The sequence below is a fragment of the Corythoichthys intestinalis genome, chromosome 14, assembly GCF_030265065.1.
Source record: "Corythoichthys intestinalis isolate RoL2023-P3 chromosome 14, ASM3026506v1, whole genome shotgun sequence".
Lineage (NCBI taxonomy): Eukaryota > Metazoa > Chordata > Actinopteri > Syngnathiformes > Syngnathidae > Corythoichthys > Corythoichthys intestinalis.
In genome coordinates this window covers 43,121,855-43,147,642 of record NC_080408.1, presented here as the reverse complement: position 1 = coordinate 43,147,642, position 25,788 = coordinate 43,121,855, and the positions used below count along the sequence as shown (strand labels likewise).

At 39.7% G+C, this 25,788-nt stretch overlaps 1 protein-coding gene across 6 annotated transcripts in view; it reads right to left on the bottom strand.

Annotated features, from left to right (window-relative positions):
• The window catches only part of kcnn1a (potassium intermediate/small conductance calcium-activated channel, subfamily N, member 1a), a 190,571-nt gene that overhangs the window by 58,115 nt on the left and 106,668 nt on the right, over positions 1-25,788 (bottom strand). For all 6 annotated transcript variants that reach the window (XM_057856876.1, XM_057856872.1, XM_057856873.1 and 3 more), the window contains exon 4: positions 23,132-23,550. In XM_057856876.1, coding sequence (XP_057712859.1) covers positions 23,132-23,550 — 419 coding nt within the window. The remainder of the gene's footprint in view (positions 1-23,131; positions 23,551-25,788) is intronic.

The window sequence follows — 25,788 nt, the reverse complement described above, 5'->3', positions numbered from 1 at the left end:
AATATTTAATTCATAGTAATTGGAAATTCAAAACATGCTATTTAGGAAATAATTATGGGATTTTAATTTTAAAATTATGTCCATTACATGGCGTCCTCCTGCATGAATGCATTCTTGAAATGTTCTCGTTGACCACCGGAAATGACGGGAATTTTTGCATATTGGCTGACATGAGCAAGTGGCAGCACTGCGAGATAGTGACCTTGAGCAAGTAAACAATGTGCCATTTTAGTCACCAGGGTGAAATCAGGATTAAATTCACAGTATTCCAGCTCAGATGAGGAATCAATAAGGAATCTCAACAGCAGATTTCAAGAATGCATTCATAGAGGAGGACGCAATTTCATGCAAATTCCATCATTGTTTCTTAATTGGCATATTGTAAGGTTTTAATTCCTATAAATTTATTATTATTTTTCTATCACTCTTTTTATTGGATTGTTAGAAAGTGTCCCCCCCCCCTTTTTTTGAGGGGGGGGGTCACCCTGTATATGGATCAATATTGGTTACTCATGGCATGACATTCCCTTTAGCGCAGCTCCATGTGTGGATACATGTAGTGGATACATAACGCAACCCCAACCACCACTACTACTCCGCCTTACATTGCGATGTGCCTTAAACATGAAAATAGTTTCAAAATAAGCCATCTGTGAAAGTGCATCTTATACAGTGGTACCTCTACATACGATCACTTCGACACACGATCTTTTCGACATCCGACGTAAAATTTGAGCCGCCATTTGTTTCTACATCCGACGAGTTGCTCGAAATACGACGACATGACAGCACTGCAAACGAACCCACGGTGGATTTTCTCATGTGAGAAATCAACACAGTTTTCAAAAAAAGTTGATACAGTTGGAGAAACAAGGAAAAAAGTGATGCTTACCTTTGAAATGAAAATGCAAGTTATAGAACAATATGAGCTTGGGGTGCGCGTCCCTGAACTGGCTCAACAATACAGCTCCATGGTCCTCTTATGACCACCGTTCGCCACTATTTATAAGTTAAGGTGACAATTATTATTGTGGTAACATTGCCAAGGAAATCGCCAGCTTTGTCACGTTTTTATCATTTATTTAAGAACTTATCCAACACAAAACGTTCATTGTCTTAAGCAGTTGACTGCTCTCAGGAAAACGAAAGTATTATCTCTACCGCACCGACCTATCTCACTGGAGACGTCACCTTCGCGGTGCGTTCAGGGACAGTAAAAAGTGTCCGCCATATTAGAATCCGATTCGTTACATTATTTTCAGGAATAATTATTAATTCTTCTTCTTCTTCTTATATTATTCTGAATTATTTATTTATAACTTATTTGTTTTTCTATGTTTAATTGCCATTTGTAACAGTGCCAGCAGTATTTATTAAGAATTTAGTGTATGTTTTTAGGCTTTGGAACGAATTAATGGAATTATAATGTATTCCTATGGGAAAATCCTGCTCGACATACGACCATTTCGACTTACAAACAAGGTCCTGGAACGAATTAAATTCGTATGTAGAGGTACCACTGTACTCCGATGCGCCTTATAGTGCCGAAAATACAGTAGTGAAAAACTAACTAGAGCTAAAACAACAAAAATGGTGTTTACAGTGTAATATATTATTATTTCACAGTTTAACATTAAACTGTGAGCCAAGTGCTACAGTTTAATGTGTCTGTTCGGTACTTAGCACTGTTTGTGCAAAGTGATAACGTGTCACTTTCACAGAAGTTCATCAGACCATGTAGAAGTCACTCACCCTCAAGACTGAAATCATTCAGAGGAAATCTGTCACCTCAAACATGCTAGATGCAGCTACATAAACTGTTCACTCATTATTAAGGTGAAGCTACACGAACACAATCCCATCTCTGTAATCTGGTGTTCTCCTTTGTCAGCTGTTATGAATTTCAGAATGCTGAGACAAGCTTTCGCATGAGGACTATTGTCAGGAAAAATGACTTTCTTATTATGACACATGTTTTAACCGTGTGTTTTGCAACGGATTAAAAGTCAATAAATGACAAATGTTAAAATTACAAAGTAATGCAATTTTTGGACTATAAAACACACCACATAACCTGCCCCCCCTTTGACAATAAACTGAATTTGTTCACATGTATATAAACTGCACTGGACTATAAACCACAGGGGTCCACATAGACATTCACACCGAACCTCATTAGCCTGTAAATATCCAAAATTACGCAAAATTGCCTCCAGCGAAAACAAAAACTGTCCCTCTGTCCAATGACACTGTCCTTTTTGTTCTATTAATTTTTGTTTTTTCGGTCATATTGTTTGGCATATTGTCAAAGCATATTGGCAAAGAGTGAGATAGACGATAGGCACCATAGATCTTGTGAAAGAGGACATTGCCTCACTTGGTAGGTAAGATATATTTTCTTCTTTTTTTTCTTTGCATTTTGTTCCAATATCTACTTCATTACGAGTACTACCGGTTGGGTTAGGTATATGGAATGATACAAATGTGTTTGGCTGTTGTTTTATTCCGGTTTTACCCCAATTATAAAATTCAATGTGGCGTGTCAGTAGTCCTCAGAACAGATTAGGGCATTTACATGTAAAACGTGTCTCTATTTACAGAATTTTCAGATTACGAGACTACTTCCAGAACCAATTAATGTCTTAAGTAGAGGCACCACTGTACTGTATTCCATAGAAAGTTTCTCCACCCAATGGCTGTGCAGACTCTCTTTAATCCAGTTTATTGTAATCTGCAAAAGTTGAATCAAGGCAACCCAAAAATGAGATCTGAAAGCATTTAAGGATAACATCTTCAAAAGTCAGAGTGTCTTGATTCAACCTTCGCAGCTTTTTTAAATTTCAACGTAGATTTCAAATAGCACCACCCTACACCGTAGTGACCATATACAGTGGTATGAAAACGTATCTGAACCTTTTGGAATTTCTCACATTTCTGCATAAAATCACAATCAAATGTGATCTGATCTTTGTCAAAATCACATTTCTGCATAAAATCATCAAATGTGATCTGATCTTTGTCAAAATCACACAGATGTAAAAACAGTGTCTGCTTTAACCCTTTAACACCGAACATGTCGGCAGCGACGCGTTTATGCATATCGTCTTTGAAGCTTCGTCACGCTGTAATTACTTAACCCACGTGCCGCTGGTTGGTCTCATTTGAAACTGCAGAAGTTGATGTCCACACCAGTTTTTATTTGGAGTCAATCGACCAAGAAAAACGGCAGATAATGTCATTTGAATTTTATATTTTTATTGCACTCATAAATATGCATTAAAACGCTGCATGGACCATGTATCTATCTCCATATTTCCATCATTTCTTGTCTTTTTCAAAACCGAAAGCAGCACAAAAGACTACATATCCCAACAGCCGCTGTGATGTCAAGAAGGACGATCCGAATGTGATCATTTTTAATAAATTTCCGACGAACCGAATTTGATCATTTTTAATAAATTTCCGAGTGAGGTGCCAACTAATGAAAGGGAGGCATGCCAAGCAAGCAATGGCCGGTTGGTTTGAGCGAGCGACTTTGAAACATGCAGAATGAATCTAAAACTACATTTAGCGCAAGCTAATGCATTATTTCATTAACTCAAGGAAGAGGATGAGCCGTGTTTGTCGTTTTCTTTGGATGAGTCGCCGTCTCGGCGAGTAGAAGTGACAGCAGCGCGCAAAGGGCGAAAGAGTAGGCTGTGTGACGTGTGTGACGCAGCTCCATGTCCTGTTCAAGAAGAAGCTTTAATGAGTGCGCAAAAAAAAAAAAAAACTTTATTGGGTCGCATGCCTGAAAAAATTGAAGTGAATTGAACTACTTGCCAATAGTTTTGAAAATACTTTTTTTTCAATGTTATATGTATTTTTTCTTCACTATAATCTTTTCAATTTTATGTAGATGTGTGTTCGAGAAGCTTGATTGCATGTACGTATATACTTTTGATAAGGTGATGTGTACAACACCTAACTTCTCAAAGAGATATCCTCCAAACCCTTTTTGTGTTAGATGATATATATAATCTTTTTTCTCACTATTTTGCACTGTATATAACCTGTTTTGACCATAGTATGTGTAAAGGCCAAAAACGCTTGTGACCATACCTGCTTTTTGTGTTGAATCGTCAAACATAAAACTATTCAATCTTATTTTTTTCTATTGAATGTTTATCCTAACAAGTTGAATAAATATTATCAAGCTTCAAAACGGTTGGTCGAGCATGTTTGGTTGTCAATGGGACATCAACATTACAAATTTTGAAAAAAGATTTTGGGATTTTTTTGGCTTTTTGGGTCCAAAATGTGGATTATAATTGGTCAGTGAAGAAAACAACAGTTTGGACATGAAGTTCAAGGTGTCCTGAAAAAAGGGACCCAACTTGGCCATTTTTAACATTTTTTTTCTTTGAAATATAAAGGCAACATCAAATGCATGCAAATTCGGCCATAATAGGCTTAAGCCTGAGTTATACTCCCGCGTTGCGGTGACGGCGTAGCGACTACGGCGTCATTCGACATTCGATAGTTCTGCGGTGAGGGAACGCGTTGCTCTGTAATTCACCGCCAAGCCACTAGAGGGATGTGGCGTTATGTTTGTACGGTTTTGGGGCATGCTTGTTTACTTCCGCTAGTCGGAGAAAAAATAAACAATGCAAGATGGAACTCTTGAAAGTAAATATTCTGCTCATCAACACTGAATAAATATTGAACATACAAATGTTGACGGGCAGGCGACGCAGAAGACGGTTTCGAGGCGGTCTGGCCGACTTTTGATGCCGCACAGAGAGTTTTAGACTCGGGTGGAGAGAGCTAGCTGTGGCGGCTAGCTTCAAACTGGCGTCGAGCACTGCGTTCAAGGTCTGCAAAGCCCTCCAGCCTGATTTGTTTGCCGTGTCCTACAACCAGCCAGTGGGAAGCCATAGCAGATTTCTGGCGTCTAGGGAACTTCCCAAACTGCGTTGGGAGGCTTGATTTTAAGGTTATCATAAAAAGCACCGAGGCACTCTCAATCAGTGATGATGTATTGTGTGTGTGAACTGTCTGTTATTGAAAATTAAAGATCAAAACAACTCTTTTGACACCAAATCTGTGCTTTATTCTTCATATACTTGAAACATATGTACACAGTAAATGAAGAAGTGCACCAACTAAAAATACGACATAAAGTGATAAAAAGTTGGCAGTTTTTGGCCGACTGGGTCACCGCTTCGTGTGGCCACTCGATTCCGAACACCCACGTCTCGGTGGTTCTTCCATTTTATTTTTTCCGATCGCCGACCTTGCCATTTGGCAATCACAATAATAATGTCTTGACGAGACTTGCTCTTCGATGATACTCCCGTCGGCTTGGTGCATTTTTGCGTGTAGAAAATAATGTTTGATTCTATTCTACAATGGCGGTGTTTTCGCGGTAAACCGGAAACAACAGTTTGAGCGGACCAATCACAGTCCGTTTTCGTCACGTCATACACGTCTAGGTGACGCGAAGGTTAGAAAATTCGAGAGGCGCGCGTAAGCCTACGGCGTAGGGTCGTAACTCGATTCTTCCTTGACGGCGTAGGTCTGACGCGGAAGTATAACTCGGCCTTTAGGTGTTAAAGGGTTAACTAAAACCACCCAAACATTTATAGTTTTTCATATTTTAATGAGGTTAGTATGTAAACAATGACAGAAGGGGGAAAAATAAGTAAGTGAACCCTCTGCCTAAGGAGACTTAAAGAGCAATTGAAACCAATTTTTACCAAACGGTTTAAATCAGGTGTGTGCCAAATCACTGATGAGTAGTTTAAAGCTGCCCTTCCCACTATAAAACACACCTGGTAAGAATTGTCTTTATGAGAAGCATTGTCTGATGTGCATCATGGCTTGGTCAAAAGAGCTGTCTGAAGATCTGCAATCAAGGATTATTGATTTGGACACTCCACAGAAAATTTGGCAAAATATTTGGGAGTGACACACAACGTCATGTGGAGGAATAATGGAACGCCTCACCAACATCACCTCATATCCACCGTGAAGCATGGTGGAGGGAGCATCATGATTTGTGGCTTTTTTGTTGCATCAGGGCCTGGACAACTTGCAATCATCATTAATGGAAGAATGAACTCAAAAGTTTATTAGGATGTTTTGCAGGAAAACCTGAAGCCGGCTGTCAGACAGTTGAAGCTAAAAAGAGGATGGATGCTGCTACAAGATAGTGATCCAAAACACAGAAGTAAATCAACTTCAGAATGGTTTCAGAAGAAGAAAATACACGTTCTGGAGTGGCCAAGTCAAAGTCCAGACTCGAACTCCATTGAGATGCTGTGGCATGACCTAAAGACAGCGATTTATGCCAGACATCCCAGGAATCTGACTGAACTACAGCAGTTTTGTAGAGAAGAACGGGCCAAGGATAGTCCTGATCGATGTCCCTGAATGATCCACAGCTACAAGAAGCGTCTGGTTGAAGTTATTGCTGCCAATGGGGGCACAAAATATTAAATGTGATGGTTCACTTACTTATTTTTCCCCCTTCTGACATTGTTTGCATGCTATCCTCATTAAAATATGAAAACCTATTAATGTTAGGGTGGTTTTAGCTATAGCAGACACTGTTTTTAATCTGTGTGATTTTGACAAAGATCAGATCACATTTGATGATTTTATGCAGAAATGTTAGAAATTCCAAAAGGTTCAGATTCATTTTCATATGCTCATTTCATATCTCTTTCATATCATATGCTATGATATAATATATTAGCCAACACAGTCCTTGTGCAATAAGACTGTGTATATTCTTTCTAGCTTGAAAATTAGCATGTTCAGGATTGCCATATTTTGAAGAGACTGGAATTTCTAGGGGTTGCCCACTCACATCTGCAAGCATCAGAGCAGCTCTTTTACCCTGCTGTGAAGTGATTTTAATCCACCCAAATGTTTAATGCAAATTACTAGTTAGTGTCAAAAGAGTCAAAGTTGCCCCGCTGGGTGTTTCTTTAGTCTGACATTCATGCACTGTGTCGCAGTTGGTTGCAACTGGTACTGTCTGTACTTTCTCACTTGTGGTTGTTTGAGTACCAACCTAAGCATTATCATTCACTCATTGAACTGAACATCGATCGTCATCAATGGCAGTCAATGCATTAAATATGTCAGCGTAGTAAGCCATAAATGTTCAGGAAAAAAGGCAGCGCTTTTAGTTATTTTTTAGAAGCTGCAGTCAGTTCGAGCTTTAACACTGCATTTAAATTTGGTAAAAAATGGTAAAGTTCTGAACTCTTTATAGGGCACTCATTTAAATATTATGAATTTAACAATAATAATAATAATAATAACAATTTAAAAAAAATAAAAACTTTTAAATGATATTGGGGGGCCATAACCAGATTTTATTCATCTCAAATGACGATGAAGAGTTACTCAAAATGAAATGGTAGTCACCTGAAAATGACCCAAAATCAATACCGAGTGACTAAAATCAATAGGAATTGACCCACATGAGTTTACCAACCTGGCAAAAGGGCATTTTCTAGTTAATTTAGTTTTTTGCTACTGACGATGATGGACGTCCAATCCTGTGGCTCTTTCAATCCGTCTGTTGCGAATTTAAATTAGTTTGTCACGAGTAGACGTCCAATCCATTTGAACTTGGATGGCTGACAACAAATATTTGTTCATTGTCAATGGCAGCCAAAAAGTTAATTAAAAATTAATAAAACATGCAATAATTAAAAAAATAATAATAATAACATACTCTGTAAGTACTAGTATGCAATATGATATAAAAGTTGAGTTTGTTAAATTACCCAAAATAGTCCTATAATAGTAGTATACTAATAGTATCGTAATTGTTGACGATTACGAAAATATTTCAACGACAAACAATTTTTTCGTGACAATGACGTGACGACAACTAGCTATAAAACGTGACCTAGGGAGACTAGAACAGAACAAGACGATTGCCAGTTTCCGTCTGACGGGATGAAAACAAGACAAAAATGCGAAATCGTTTCTGTCATACGTTCACAATGCGTGACATTTTCATATTGTACGTGGAGTACGTCAGCTTGTATCATAGCAGTGTTTGGGTTGTGTCACTCGTGTGAGATGTTCTGTTTGGAGACACGGCAAGATTTCTTTTCTTATCTTGGCAAGATAGAATATGCAATGTTGCTTTAGCCTTTAAATGTCTGTGCTGAGTGATCATCAGACGCTAAATGTAATGTTAGAGTAGCATTTGCGCTAGCGTTATCTTCAGAATGGCAAACATCCGCTTAACACACTGGCCAGTCTAAAGCAGAGTCATTTGGCTTTTCTGGTCAGTAAGTCTAGATGATTTTAAATGCTCGAAAAACTTTTTTTTTTTCATTCAGTTTGCGGATTGTACGTAGGTAGGTTTAATTGAAAATAATGTACGACTTTTCCAGCTGAGTGTAGAATTATTACAAAGTTGTCGTTGTCCTTGTAGATGCTACAATATGTGCTTATCAGTCTATGTTCATTCGAAATTGTTGGAAACCTTTGTTTTCTTTTTGGACTAAAACTTTTTTTTACAGGCAAAAACATTTCGAGTAACAGTCGACTAAAACTAGACGGAATTTGTATGAGATTTCATTGATTAAAACTAGACAAAGACGGAAACATTTTGAAATGACTTACTGTATATATGACTAGGCTAGGTTCATACTCCAGGTCTTAATGCACAAATCCGATTTTTTGTCATATCTGTTTTTTTTTGGCGTGCCCGTTCAGACTGCCTTTGTCCATTGAGACCATTCAAGTATTACGCATGCGCACTAATTCGCAGTCCGACCCACGCTGAGAAAGAAGACCCGCATGCGCAGAAGCATCAAATCAAATGACCACACATGCTGGCTGTCATCCGTCATTCCAGGGAGATCATATTTTGCTTCTCAAAAAGAGGACACAAATAACAGACATAAATAATCCCCGTTTAGGCTTATATTCAAAGTTTATATGGATCGATAGCATGCACGCACTGTCCGTGCATGTCACACACATACGGGCAGTTTGCCCCGATTCTCGGCCGTGTACGCAATGTTGAAATATTGCTCATATAGATCAGAGAGGAAACCGATCATTCTAAGGCTTATCCTCAACCCATTTTAATTTTTTTATGACTGTTGTCAAGCCCGGCCCTTCCCCAAAAGCCGTGTTCAAAGCAAGCTAGGCGCTAATAACGCACAGCTGCACCACTACTGAAGCGTCTCTCTAACTCTTTGATGACGTAATTGCTGCATGAATTCCGATTTGGGGGACTGGACAGTACAGACCGCTGCAAAATTCTGGAAAAATGTGGCCCAGATCGGATTTGAACCACATACGAAAGTGGCCCAGATCGGATTTGAAATGGTCCAGTTCTATGCGACTTGTCATGTTCAGACCGTCAAGTTAATGCCTCACTCGAGTCGGAAAAACACAAAAAAATCAGATTCATGCATTAAGACCTGTAGTATGAACGTAGCCTAAGACTAATAAGTATTTTCGTCCAAAAGAACAAGATTTGGACAAAAATTAAAAGGGCTGCCAAAAACATCACTGGCCCTGTCGCCGTCTAATCTGGCCGGGAGTGACTTCGTCGCCGCTAAAGGCCAAATTATACTGGATGCGTCTGCGGTCCGGACCTGTCGAGATATAGCGGTGGAGCCAATCCGTTTTCATTGTATCATATTGTTCAAATATTACCGGCCTCATATGTGCTACGGATTGACTGGCCAGGTGCTTATTCATGGTTTAAACACCAGCGAACATGGACGATGAACGATTCATAATGGAGGTGGAAAGTCACAGACTTTAAAAAAGGAATCTGCATGGAACGCCATAGCAGAAGCTATGAAGATGGACGGTGAGTTTTGCAAGTTATGTAATTTAAAACAGTAATTAAATAGTAGAGAACGGGTTGTTGATGTGGTCGGGGTGTCACAAACCCATGGTAAAAGCAACAAAAAAAAAATTGGGAAAAAAATGTTCAGTCAAATCAAGTCCACCTCTCTCTCTGATTCTCTGTTGATGACAGACTTTGTGTGTTTGTCGTTTATTAATTTTTTTTATGCCACATTATCGCGCAGGATCACGCGAGAGCTCAAGACGGGATAGAGCTGCTGGACCGCAGTTGTTTGCAGCCAGGATGCTTTGTCCTATTTTTGACGTACTGCGGAGCGCGCAATTAGGGCTGCAGTTATCGAATATTTTAGTAATCGAGTAATCGACTGAAAATTCTATTGATTAATTGAGTAATCGGATAAAATACATATTTTTTTAGGTAAAGAGCTATTATAAATATACATGAGAAAACAAGACATTTCATCTATTATTGAACCATTTTCAGTCAATCATTGTTTTTATTTTTGATGTTCGTTTTTGAAAACAGCCAACAATTGCATCTCGGATGTGACTAGAATAAATAAAAAGACTAATTCACTACTTTCACTCCAAAGACTTTTAGATCTTATAAAAAATATATACATATATTTCTTACCTAAAAATGCCATTACGCTTGATAACACACATCACTTTAAAGTTAGGTGTTTTTCCCACATGTTTCAATTGAATTTCCATTCGTATCAAGCTACTTTTAAGTTCTAGTTAAGTTTTAAGTTAGTCTAAACTGTAAGTCCTGATAAGATTTAGAGTTTTTGCAGTGTTCAAAGTAAATGTATTGCAACATATCAGGTTATAATATGGCGGGGATATTTGCATGCGTTCCTGAATGCACCGCGTGACATGCAGGGGTGAGGGAGGTGCGGCAGAGCGAGAGACGTGCCTTCCTGTTGTTGTTGTCGTTCTGGCAGGTGTGTGTGCGTCGGCTGTAGCAGACAGCAGTTGTGTGTTGGTTGTTCCAGAAGTTCCCAAAAAATACATAATTGCAACTTAACGAAGCGGGGGACTCTATGTCAACATTACAGTATGACATCTGCTGTATTGGAGCACATTAGGGACCAGTGCTACTTGGTGTTTTATCCAGCAATGACTACTGAGCTAAAATTGACAGTTAGCATTATTAAGTTTTTATTTTATACCCTCATCACTCTACAGGGGTATGTTTTCACTGATTAAATAAAGCCTGTATGTAAGACACGTTAGCTACGCATCCACAGTGGTCATAATTAATAGAAACTTAGCCCTCCGCAGGGCTAACGTTACGTGAGCGAGTGACAGTAATGACGTTAATCTTATTTATTAGCGCTGAGAAGTCTACTGCTTTAAGATGGGGGCTGTTTACTAACGCCGCCCAGACGCAGCCGACTCTGTCATTTCGCATCTAGTTCTAAATACATGCGATGTCAATGAGACACATCAGAAGCTACCTGCTACCACCGTAGCATCATGTAGGTGTAGGTTTTAGCAACGTCGGCGTAGTTTGTAGCAGCTGTCGGCTGCAGTAAAATTTTCTTTTTTATTGCTTCTTCCTCTACGCACGTGACGTCAGCGGGTTGTCCCGCATTAAAATTAGTCCGGGCAAAACATGATGCTTTAATCTGGCAAAATTAAACGATTCCTCGAGGTGAACAAAATTACTTGGATCAGTTTTTAAACTCGAGTTGCTCAAGTATTCGTTTCAGCTCTACACGCAATCAACACCGAGATTGACGGATCCGTACCGCAGACGCGTCCAGTATAACTTGGCCTTAAGACTTGGCCCACTCGCCTGGCTGTCGATCAATTCCACTTGTTTTACAAGAAAACAGAGAATCTTATTTTAAGGAGTACGAGAGATTCTAATAGCAGTGTAAATAGCTTTACTAGTTTCGGCGAGAACGGAATAGTTTTTTGTAGTTGTTGTGAACTACATTTCCACACAAACATACATCTAGCTTAGCAACTGGAGGTGCGAGACCCATTTTTTGAGTGTCCCAAGCTTCTAAGAAAGCGCATTTATCAAGGCACCGAACAGAACGCTACGACGACGCCGGCACCTCTGCTATAGGACGCGTTCAGAGGTTGCCGCAAAATGTATACTGCCACCGGGAACGCACCCTCCCAAGAGGTTTCAGAATGTGCACTGACGTCAGTATGCATCTTGTTTAATGCAATCAAAAGGAGTTGTTTTTCATAGAAACTGCTGCATCTTGCCTAATGTAATTAAATGGAGTTGTTTTCACAGAAACTGCTGACAGTTTTGCCTCTAACAATCATAGACTTTAACTGCCAACAATAATCATGGGCTTTTAACTGCCAACCAGCAAGGCTCATGACCTCCTTATTTGTACAACATATAAACAACGCTGAGCTCTCTTTTCCGTGTGCATTTGTCAGCTTTGTTGTGTCATTGATGCACCCAGAAATTTCTGAAATTAAAACTGCGCAGTAATGATCTCTTGCCTCCAGTCTTTACTCTGCAATCCAGTCTAGCCGTCTCCCCTGAACTGAAAACGAACATGCGGAGGACCTGAAAGACTGCCTCCAACAACACCTATCAAATAAAATTTCTCGAGCCGTAGAACATTTTGGAAGATGTTTGCATACTTGTGAGAAGGGACCAAATGTGTATTATTACGCCGGTTTTGGGTGTTTGAACATTTAATCCAGGCAATCTTTTGACTATTAGTAGGAACCCACCTACTACTGTAGGTACATTTTGCGAACAACAGCATTTAGAAATGTCCCAATATAAATGGAGGTGAATAAGAAACCCAAACCTGCTCAACTACAGGGGATCTCCAATGGGATAAAGTTATTCTAACTTCCTGAAAGCGTGTGTTTCACGTAGCCTATAGGTCTCGCATCGCCCTGGAAATAGAGCCCTTTGTTTCAGTTAACAGCGTTAAAGTAAAGCAGTGGATGGAGGGAATTGGATAAAAAATTTCTAAGGGGGTAGAAGGAGAGACCAGGGAAGCAAGCAAGGCATGCATGAGAGTGTGTAACTGAGTTTTGGAGGTGGATTAGGCCTGCATGGCTCAGGATGGATGCGGAAAGGCAAAGGGACAGGGAATCAGTTGTGGGGAGAGATGAGGCAAAGCATGCCACGTTAGATGGGTACAGTAAGAGATCTGCAGTGGATCAGTCAGGAGTAGAAGAGAGGGATTGGGGGAGAGGGCGAACTTCAGGATAGTAAGGGAGAATCCAAAGAGCTTAGTTAAGGAGCTTAGTTGAGCTACGTTAGCTCCGAAGATGGGTCGCATCAAGATGTAAGGCAAAAGGCCCCAAAGTTAAATCCATCTAGCGCAACATTAACATTCCTTCCAACTCCACCCTCAGTCTCGCCGCTTTGGTGTCTTTCATTCCCCTCTTTTCCAGACAGACTCCATGCTTGTCCAATCTCACACCGTATTGCTCTGTGATGGTCTCAGGAGCACGGTCAAAATGCGATGGCGCAGTTGACACAAGATATTTAAACAGCACTTTGGGAAACAAGCGCCTCTTTTATCCCCCTCCCTTCTTGTTGTTTTCTTCGACTTGAAGTGATGGGTTTGAGAGTAAACATGAAAACCTGCATGCTGTTTTGATGTTTACTACACAAGGGGGTGGTGGGCTGAGGGAGATGTGTGTATTTAAACAAAAACTGGAGACACTGCAGTCAGCACTCAAATGCCGTTTGGAAACAACTTACCTTCCTATTAATTTACTGCTTTCCACTTTGCACACATTATTGCTGCACTATGTCATAAACACCCACCCCTGTCCAGTTGGTACATTAAAGTGCATTAAATGACTTGACATCTTTCCTCTTCTTGGATACTCTGACTGTCTGGCAACAGACTACTTCCTCTCTATATGTAATAAAATAATAATGATAATAATACAAAAAAAAAAAAAAAAACTTTGAGTAGAGGCAACAGACAGAAAGCATTACAGCACTCTGGAATTAATTGTGAAGGGAAACACATAATGAGATGGTAATGAAGGAACAGAAAGGTTTTTGCTCCTCAAATAAATCTCAGAGTTGGTGCTAAAACGACTTTTGAGCAATATGGATCTATAACAATTGCATAAAGAAAGAAATAGAAGCGACAAAATGCCCTCGAGCCAATTTAGGAAGGACAAATCTCCTCCACTCCCCGACGGGCCTCACATGATACAATACAGTAGTCAGCAAAGAGACGCTTGCTTCAAAGTGCTGCTCCTAGCCTCTAAAAACCTGGGAGGGATCCTCTTGAAGGATGTTGCCACCTTCAGGCCAACAACTCTAGAGGTTTTCTCTAATCCTTCTCTCTTCTACACACTACATTTGGGAAGGAATTTATTGTTTCAGATGGCGCTCGGCCCTTGTCACAACTAAAACCCTGCCCACCCAAACACCCATTCAGGGTAGCAGTGGCGCCAGCTCGGTGCAAAAGTAATTTTGATTGTTTCCACGGCTAGAGAGCGAGGACTCACATGTAATCCCTATGGAGCAGCATAGTGGGGAATAGAAAGTACAACAAAACATTATACAAACACATGCACGCCCTCACACACACACACACACACACACACACACACACACACACGTGCATGCTTGCACCCATTCATAGAAAAACACGCCCCCATCTGGACACGCATGTTATTCCAACACTAAAACCAAATGACATGCATTGGTCATGGGAGGTGTCCGAGTGTGTTTTAGTGTGTGCGAGCAAACCAATATCTGCTTTTCTTCTAACCCTGTATTGCCCTAAGATATCAAAATATGAGAAATTTTGGATAACTGGGGGAAATTGAAACATTGGGTTGTTATAACCATGTAAAAAATATATATATCTTTCAGCATGTTTACATGACAACGATCTGGTAAAACAGTAGCACTTTTATTGCGAAGTTTCACTTTGTCAAAATGACTAAAATGTTGAGAAGTGCATGCCAGAGCAGTAGTTGGCAATGACTTGTGCACACCAACTGACTGTCCTAACCAGTGTTGTTTCCTTCACGATGACTATAACGAAAATATTTCGTCAACGAATAGTTTTTTTCATGATGACGATCAGACGATAACGATCTAAAAACATGTTTTGGGAGACTAAAACATAACGAGACGAATGCCAATTTTCGTCTAACGAGAGAAAAAAGACGAAAATGTGCAATCGTTTCTGTCACATGTTCACAATGTGTGACATTTTATGTGTAATTAGCCTGCATCGTAGCAGTGTTTGCAAATATGCAATGTTGCTTTAGCCTTTAAAGATCTGTGCTGAGTGATCATTGCACACTAAATGTATCTCATAGGATTAGCATAGCATTCGCGTTAGCATTACGCTAATGCTAACGGCGAGGGTCCTCTTAAGCTCTCGGACAACTTTTTTTACATACAGTTTGTGGCGACCAGGTGAGTATAATCAATTGAAAATAATGTACTATTTTCCTGCTGAGTGTGTATTATCACCAAGTTGACGTTGTCCTTATAGACGCTACAATATGTGCTTGTCTGTCAATGTTTGCTCGAAATAGTTGGAAACCTTTATTTATTTATTTATATTTTCACAGACGAAAACACTTTTAGTAAACGTCGACAAAAACTAGACCAAATTAGTCTTGAGTTTTCGTCAACAAAAACTTAACAAATACAAACACATTTTGAGATGACCAAAATATGACTAAAACTAATAAGTATTATTGTCCAAAATAGAAATGTGCCGATTACCGGTTTCAAGGTATACAGTGGTATGAAAACGTCAAGGTTTCAAAACCGCAAAAATTTTCCGTCATAGCGTCCCTAAGATATTAGCCATTTTTTATGTCCCAAACATGCATGGAGAAATCCCTCGCTTGCAGCTGCATGGCTCAACCCTCCCCCACCGGTTGTTGCTCCGTGTCAGTGAGTCAGCTGTGCTACACGATTGCTGGAGCAGGTGAAACTCCTAAACTTTTTCCCCCATCGAAGAAAACGAAATCTCTGGTATGGGAATACTCCGACTACAGAAAAGTTACAGACGGCCACGGCTTAGAGGAGGATGGCCAACTGACATGTGAAACATGTTTGCGGAGGGTGACTGCCGAGGAGGCAATACCTCCAAGTTCTCGTTTATACAAAATTAAAGGTTAGTAAACACCATCATGAACGTTTCCCACCAGCTACGAGAGTTAACTCCAGCGTGTTTAGTGTGTCTAGCGGTGGTAAAACATGTTTTTTTCTCTCTGGTAAATGTCTATTTTGAGAAAGAGTGTGTATTGAGTAAACATGATACAAGTCATACACAGGTGCTTTTTATGGAAAATATTTCAATTATTCTTTTTATTATCTTATTATTTCAATTTTTTTTCTGATGGTAATAATGTAGAACTGTGGCTGTGGGTTTAGGCTCCCTAAAGGACTGCATTTATTTAAATTTTATTTATAATATAATATTTCAGTATTTTTAAATTGATTTTTTAACATGATACTTATATTCCAATTTGCTAATATGTTTTGAAAAATAAAAATGGAAACAGCCATTTTAAAGTTGTAATACCAATACCGTGATTTCATGATATTTTGGCTAAAGATACTGTCAGAATATTATAACGGCACATGCCTAGTTCAAAACAGTAAGACTAAGATGAAAATGAAAATGTCTGCCAAAAACAACACTGGTCCTAACAGACAAATTTTGTCAAAACAAATATTAGCCCCCACTTGACAGAACTCATTGGCTGTCATTGACGTAGCTCGACATCCAATCCATTCTGCCTAGGAAAAGTTGGTCGCCAATTATCGCAATGGTTTGGACATGTTACGCCATCAATGGCACTGAAAATACAAGTGTTATATTGAATTAAAGAGCCGTATCCAGGCATTTGTCTATAGTAGGGTAAACTACTGCAACATCCTTCTCAAAGGATTTTGAGAGAACATTCTTTGAAACGGCTAAGGCTCTCATTGGCTGGGCACCGAAGTACATCTCAGGGGCCGTTTACACGGTGACTCTCCGTGAATACGAATTTGCATTTACTGTATATGGGCCCGTCTCCATTCGAACAATGTTGCAATTCTTCATGAAAACGATGACGAAGACGATTCAGGCCAAGCCCTAGGGGGCAGTGCAGATTTACAAGGTGACAGCAAATGATGCACTTTGACCCCACCAAACTCCTCAACCCGGAAAAAAATATGTCTGCCCACTCGAAGCAATGGCATTTTTCTTTTGTTCGAAAGGCACAATAATGGAAACATTCAACATATTTAATTAAAAAATATTATTTAAACAGTAAATTAAAGCCGACATTCCGCCATATTTGCTGTTTATAATGTTTAGTAGCACCGCTGCGCACGCCCAATGTAACGTGTACGAGTGCTGACGTTATCGGTGCGGTCTCGCGCCGCAGGAGCCTTTGATATGCATGCGGAGCAAGCCCCTCTCAATCCCCCGCAATTGAATTCTTCCACTTCGGAGGCAGGATTAAGAATTTTTCATCTTCGCCTTCCGTCTTCGCCGACACCATTTGCACGCGAGGCCATTCCGTTACTCAGTCACTGCATCTTTGTGTCGCAGAGTCACCATGTAAACTACCCCTCAGACATGTTGGTCCTGTATACTGTAAACCAGGGGTCGGCAACCTATGACACATGTGTCAGCACTGACACGCGAAGGGTTAACCAGTGACACGTAAGCACATGGCAAATGTTTTTTTAAAAATGCACCTTTTTACCTGAAATTAAGACATTTACAGTTGCGCGCCCTGTTACTTATGGGCTTTACGGCAGCACCCCTCCCACCCCTTCTGCCTATGCCGTTATATGCGAGCAATAATGGATTTTGAGAACACCAACAGGTCTTCCTCAGTTTCTCAACTCCTGTGCTCGTCTGTTTTTTTTTTCTCTGCGCGCTCAATTCAGCACAGGCTATTAACGTGTCACAAAGCCAACCAATCAGAGAGCTGGCAGAAGTACACTGTGTTACCAAATCTGCACTTTTGGTAATTGCGGTGCTTTCAACTCCACCAGCGATTAACGTGGCTCATTGTCGTCGATTTGTCCGGTGCTTACTTCGGAGAGGTGGCGATGTGTATAAAACCACAGTGACGCATTGGATGGCTTTTTGGTGGAGTCTTTTATTAACAAAACAAAAACCAGTGGGGGACACAGCCACTTTTCACGGCGCTCTCCGCGCAACTCTCTCTCAACACCATGCTTCACGTTCTCTTTTTTCCTCGCCCAGACGCCCACTTCTTCTTCTACGATTAACTAGTAACCCGGTCATATTGTAGGGGACAGTGGCCCCTTGGGGATGCCGGTAACAACTACTTGGCTGGTTACTTCCGCTACCTCTGTTTGTGCGTTGTGTGTCGCACAACAAGTGTCAAACGCCACTACGAGACAAAATATGAAAATTAATGGAAAACAGAGCCAGGGATCACAGTAAGGTAGCTATCTAGGTAGGTATCGTTCATGTCGGTAATATAAAATCTAAAATCGTGCATAAAATTCCCTGTTTTAAGTTACTAGTGAACAAGACAAAATGTAAGAGTCCGCTGTTCTGACTTTGAAGGTTAAAACAGCCCGCTCTGTACTGTGTGAGAGACCTGCACTGAGAATCACACCTGTTCCCCTTCTCCTGCTGGGGTGTTGTAATATGTTTACAAAAGATGATGCTGCTGTAAAGCTGTTATTACTGTTGCACTTATTTTCAAGTTTTGATATTTTAGACAATATGCATTTTTTTAGTTAATTGATGTATAAGAATGGTAGTGATTCTATTTCAATGTACGTCCATGTTGTTTTGTTTGGCGTAAAATTACAGCTCTGTTGGATATAAAAATTTGGATGTGCGTCATTAATCTTGGTGTGGCGCACTGATTGACAAGAAAATTTGAAAGTGGCACTCCACACCAAAAAGGTTGCTGACCCCTGTTTTAAACCAACCTGGTCTTTGAGAATCCCAGGGACAATGTTTCTGCTGGTGCCTCGAGTACAACAAAATACAATGAATCCGCATTTCAGTTCCTTTTTAACACTTTCAGTGCCATCGACGATGATCAACGTCCAATCATGTGGCTCATTTTAACATAGAAACTAAAAATGAATGAATGAATTTCAAGTAAAATGAGTTTATCACTTTTAGAGATCTAATCCATTTGAACTGGCAGGGCCGGCAGCGAATGAACATTCGTTAGCACTTCAAATGGATCAGATTAAATTTCAGAACAGTCTACCTTATAACATAAGATATGACCCTCTATGTTGAAGTATTAGTTGAAAAAGGTGTGTTGTCTCAATAAAAAAAAATTGAACTTAATTGTAATTATTAGTTAATATTTAATATTTAATAGTTATTATTTAATAGTTAATATTAGTTAATATTTTTAACTTTTTTTAACTTTTTTTTTTTTTTGCCTTTTTTACGTTCCTAAACACCGTTGTCATGTAAACAAATTGCTCTCCCAAAAGAACACAGTTGAAATGTATTTCCAGATTAAAAAATGGCCAGTTGTGGAAATGGCCCTAGAGTTCTTACACTGCTCAGGGTTTTTCTTTTAACTCAAACTTCAGCTTTACTGTGACGTCAGTCACTCCTGGCTCTCAGAGGAGCTCAAATGTCCTGTGATATTTCCACTGCTGGGTTACCAATTGAAGCTTAAAGCCCACTACCATCATCCGCAGGTTTTGAGGGTCTTGGGTTCGGCGTGCAAGGGGAGGTGGTTAGTGAGCGGCGTGAACTCAGTGAGGTAGTTAAGAGGAAGGAAAGGGACGGGAGGTATAACCAGGCAAGGTGGGCTGCAGGAGTTCACCATGCATCAATATTCAGAGCATGGCTGAAAGTGATAGCAAGCCTTCATTGCGAATCCTTAACTTTTTAAGATCAGATCAGCACTATATCACATGCTTCGTAGAGATCTTGACCCCTCTACCCTACCGACTCCCCTTCTCTCCAACTGTGCAAAGATGACTTAAGAAACATCAAAGCTGGCATTAATGTCTCATTTCCCTATGTAAATGCCAAATGAGGAAGGAAAGAAAAGCTTTTCCTTCTTCTCTGCTGCTTTCATTTTCTGTTAGAAACATAGCTGTTCCCCTTGAGACCGTTGTGCAGTTTGGGGCAGAAAACGGGTGAAGGGATCCAGGGGGCCTGCTCTGCATTACCAAAACAAATCATTCAGCAAACAAACAATTAGACACTCATGAATTATGGACAAGCCATAGAGCAATAAACACAAGGCGTGTGGAGTTGTGCAGCGATTGCTCAGCTAATGAATCATGTGTCAGGGTGGTGTTGTTATTGTTGTTGTCTAAAAACAGGCAGTGTCGTGAGCGGCTTGCATGTGCATGTGTGCGCCTTCCTGGCCACGTGTTTAGCGTAACAATCCCACACACTTTTCTGTGGATTCAAGAGCAAATTAGTGATGGAAAAGAAGGGAACACTGATGAGTGCTGGGCTAGTGAAGGAAGGAAGGAAATTCACTCTATCAAAAAAAAAAAAAATCCTTCAAATTTTGGTAAAATACTGGTAGATTTGGTTGCCAGAACTTCACTGTTTGTTATATTGTTAAAATAACAGGGAAACAGTCAAATACACATAAAATAAGTTAGTGCTTCGCTAACTGTAAATTTATTGTAGCCTTGAACATTTTTTTGTTGTTGTTGTGAAAATCATGGTGGGAAAAAAAATGAAAACTTTTTTAAAAACGCTGATCCATTTGTATTCAGTTTTGATGTTAGTGATGATGTCAATTTCTTGTACTCAACCGGGATTTGGCAGTTGAAGGTGCTGACTACTGAGCTACTGAAGACTGGTTGAAACAACAACCAATCAGATCAAGCGTTCGTCAGCCGCCAACCATGTCCACTTCTTTGAACGACCAATTAGATCAAGCATTCATCATCCGTCAACCACGCCCACTGCTTTCAAGAACCAATCAGATCAAACATTCGTCATCCGCCAAACGCACCTCCTGATTTCAATGATCCTAACCATTATATATAGGAATGAATAGTTATGTTGATTATGGAGGACTTGCTCATAAACATGTAAAATCTTTTAATTAAGAACCTGATTACCCACGATTCACTCTAAACTACAGGGGTTTGAGCCCTAAACGTAATTAGTCTTCCTTATAAATAGAAAATTATATAATTCTTTAGCCCTAAACTCAACTACACCTTGGAATAGTATAATTTATATAATCCTATTGAAAATTTAATTACAGTGATCGCACGCTTGCTACTACGCACTTCAAACTTCGCGCCCTCAGTCAATCAGATTTTTTTTTTAAATAAAAAAAAATGAAAAAATACAAATGAGCCGTCCTGAGCCAATGGCGTAGTCTCTCTCCCTGTCTCTCCCTGCTCTTTGTTGGTGGCAGTGCTAGAGATGCTAGGAAGCCGAAACTTTAAAGCGCCGCATGCGTCAAAATCGTTTAACTTGTTAAACAGTTGCTGTGGCACCTCATTGTGTGTAAGTGAGCGGATTTGAGTGGACTCACTTAATAAAGACAAGCATTTTCCAACTTTTTTAAAATGGATTGGGCATCAACATTTTTTCTTTTTTAATAATAATTCGGTGGGACAATAGCATGTTTAAAATTGATCATTATTATTACATCAACATTTATTAAAACAAATTTGAAATTAATCACGTTAAAATATTTGACGCATTTAACGCACATGCCCCGCTCAAACAGTTAAAAATGACAGCTCAGTGTAATGTCCACTTGTTACTTGTGTTTTTTGGTGTTTTGTCGCCCTCTGCTGGCGCTTGGGTGCGACTGATTTTATGGGTTTCAGCATTGTGTAATTATTGACATCAACAATGGTGAGCTACTGGTTTATTTTTTGATTGAAAAATTTTCATTCATTCATTCATTTATTTTCCATGCCGCTTTTCCTAACGAGGGTCGCGGAGGTGCTGGAGCCTATCCTAGCTAACTACGGGCAGTAGGCAGGGGACACCCTGAAAAGGTTGCCAGCCAATCGCAGGGCACATGGAGACATACAACCATTCACGCACACACACACACGGACAATTTAGAGTGTTCAATCAGCCTACCATGCATGTTTTTGGGATGTGGGAGGAAACTGGAGTTCCCGGAGGAAACCCAAGCAGGCACAGGGAGAACATGCAAACTCCACACAGGAAAGCTGAAGCCAGGGATTGAACCCTTGATCTCAGAACTGTGAGCTGTGACGTGCTAACCACTCAGCCACCCTGCCGCCGAAAATTAAGAGGGGTTTTAATGATATAACATTTCTATTACTTGCACGAACATTTATCTTTTAAGAACTACAAGTCTTTCTATCCATGGATCGCTTTAACAGAATGTTAATAATGTTAATGCCATCTTGTTAATTTATTGTTATAATAAAAAAAATACAGTACTTATGTACAGTATGTTGAATGTGTATACAGTATCTGTCTTGTGTCTTATCTTTCCATTCCAACAATAATTTACAGAAAAATATGGCATATTTTATAGATGGTTTGAATTGCGATTAATTACGATTCATTAATTTTTAAGCTGTGATTAACTCGATTAAAAATTTTAATCGTTTGACAGCCCTAATAAATATATATACATAAACTTTTTTTTTTTTAATTAAACTTTAAGAAAAAAAAGTGAAAAAATATGTCTTATACAGTATGTATCTCTTTTCAATGATAAATCTGAATAAAAAGATTGAACACACACACACACAAAATAATGTTTTTGGCCCGCCAACCACGCCTACCGGTTCGAGTACTGTGGACCGCAGCTGTACCTATTTGTTTAAACAGGGCTAACCGAATGTTCACTCGTTGCCACCCTCCCAGTTCCATTGAGCTAAATAAATATTTATTCACTGCCACACTCTCAGTTCAAATGGATTGGACGTCTACTAGTGGCAAACAACAGCAGAAGGATGGAAAGAGCCATGTGATTAGACGTCTAAAATCGTAAATAGCACTGAAAGTTAATAGTGTGCTGGCGGCGGAAGCTAGACTGGGCTTTTAGCTCAGTAGTTAGCACGCTAGACTGCCACAGTGACCAGAAAAGGAGCACAGTGACATCACCACTACAATCAGACCAATTACACATCCAACATACTTTTTGCAGTAGTTCACTGTAAAACATCATTTTAAATGTAGTTCCTTTTACGGTCGTTTATTTTGACAGTAAACTTTTTCTGGTTTCCCCTTATTATAATCGTAATATTCTGGAAACCACAGCTGCCTGTATTGTACTGGAAATTTGATGTTTTTCTTTATAGTGCACAGTGCTCCAACTTGACCCCAGCATTATCCCGTATTCGTAAAGCTGTGTTTACCTCTCGCAGACGCGCACAGTCCATGCGGCAATGATCCAGGACGATATACTGAACACAAGCAGAACAGTTCCCGGGCAGATGGTCATGAGAGTTTTCATGACGAAGCGTGTGTTGAAGTTGATTTTGTTGAGGGCGCCGATGCTGCGAGACGAAGCGTCCGTAAACAGCTTGCTGTGAAGTAGCATGACCCTGCCGATCAGGTAGAGTCTCAGGAACATGGGGATGGAGAGGATGATGTCCACGTCGGCGTACGCCACGGACGGCGTGTACGTAAAAGCCAGCCGGGCCTTCCACGTGAAGATGTAGCGGCCGGGGATGGGATGGATGGCACACACCAGCAACTCCAGCACGATGAAGAAGATCCGCTCATAGGTCATGGCTATCCTCCAGTCATCTGCACCGTTGTCCACCATAAACAGCTAAGGACAAGCATAGCAAGACCTGCTTTGAGGATTTGGACTCATTTTTTTTTCTTTCCCATTATAAAGAGTTTACTTCAACTGAGTCGTTTCAGAGTATTTAAATGGATCGTATAATATACAGTATATTATTCTGTAACTCTATTAAAGATAAAGAAGACTGTTTTCACTCGAAAATTTGTTTGATGTTAACTCATTTGCTGCTATAAAAATGAGCTGTTTTTACATTGACCACACAATAACTTTGCCATATTATTACCGTAATTTTCGGACTATAAGCCGCTACTTTTTTCCTTCATTTTGAATCCTGCGGCTTATAGTCCAGTACGGCTTATTTTTTTTTATTTATGTGGGTTAATAGGTAACACTTTATTTGACAGCAGCGTCATAAGTCTGTCATAAGAGTGTCATAATAATGAAATGACACTTTCATGGGCATTACTGAATGATTATGACAGATGTCATCAAGTGTCACTAACTCCATTTATGTCCAGTTTGAATCTTTTACATCAATTCAAAAGTGAGATAATTTGCCGGATAACACCAGGGATGAAAGTGGTTAGAATTTCTTGCCGGAACTCCCCGACGTGAAGTTCTCCACAGAGCCAGAAATTTGATTTATTTATTTATTTTGGGGGGGTCAAAACTACTGAAAAGCAAAGAAAACTGTGTTGGTCAGTTATTTCTATAACGCATCCAAAAATGGATTTTCATTCATAATTGTATTTTTTCAATGATTTGCAAAATAAAAGTTAACAAAAACAGTTATAACCCAAACCTCCATCTTCTAATTTTTATTTTCCCTCGTTTCCTCACATACTAACTGCCAAATCTCAATTTGAACTACTTAAGAACATAGGATGTATTTTAAAATGAAAGATAATGTAAACATTTACTTTTTGTTGTGTTGTTTGTTGTGTTAATAATAAAGATATAATTACCATAAAATAAGCACAAATGACTTATATTATGCAGAGTGAAATGTAATATATTTTGAAGATTGCGCAAACATTGACTTTTTTTTTTTAATCATAAGGAAATGAATTAGTTGCCTAACATAAATGAACAAATATGAATAAACAAGTCCAAAGTACTCCGCGACCCTCGTGAGGAAATAGTGGCATGGAAAATAAATGAACCAATGAAGTCCAAAGTGCACACTGAAAGCTAAGATGTTCTAAACCTCCCCATCAGAGCAAATAAAACTAAATATGATAAATAAGCCACCTTAGCTCTGTCCTTGCTCTTAAAGATTTGATCCATTTTCTGTTGCATTGCCCTTTTTTTTTTTTTTTTTGCTGTTTCAGAAAACATGCACATCCGAACCAATCAGAGCTAACTATCTCTGGTGATAACATGTCAGTATGTCGAACGGATAAATGAGTCCAGACGTTTTGCTTAGCTGCGTGCATTCGCACATTGACGTGACTCATCATCGGCACACTCAGATAACCGCAGCAGCTGGGGTAACCTCCATGCCGTCCGTGGGATAAATAAATAATAATTATCGGTTTTATCGATTACGATACACACATAGGCGTAGCATGGGTTCGCCGGGGACCCCAGGCTAAAAGCAACATAGGGGGTGCGAGTGCGCGCTGTGTGCACGTGCGGTCATCGTGGCCATAAAAGTGGCGAAAACTAAGCATTTTACACTGACTCATATGGATGTACTTACATTCGTTCATGGACGCACACATTTTAACAGGTGGCCATCCTCTGCTCGAAATGCGCACCTTACGCCTATTCTCGCTCCCAGAATACGCAGCGTTTGTGACGTAGGACAATAACAGGACTGGGTAGCTATGGGAACGTACGCATACCCAAGGAACCTTGCTAAAAGGTGTATTAAAATTGCTAATAAAATCGTTTAGGATTATTTTAGATGCATATATGTTATATTTTTCTTATAGAGTACTCGACAAGGAATACAATAGACCCATTAATAGACTTTTTGGGAAAAATCACCATTTCTTTAAGTAGTCACGTGAATAATGAGCTGGCCTGTGAAAATAACACAACTCGGCAAGGACTTTCCAGAGAGTACTTGGTGAGTCACTCTTTAAACAATCATGTGGTATTAATAGCTGATTGGACTTTTTTAAACATGAATAATCTACGTGAAATGGTTCCTGCTGATTGGGATTGATAACAGAATCATTAAATAATCTGCCAAATCTTTCCATGGTATTGAAACAGTCCCTACACTTCTTGCTGCAACAGTGCAGTAAAGCAGCG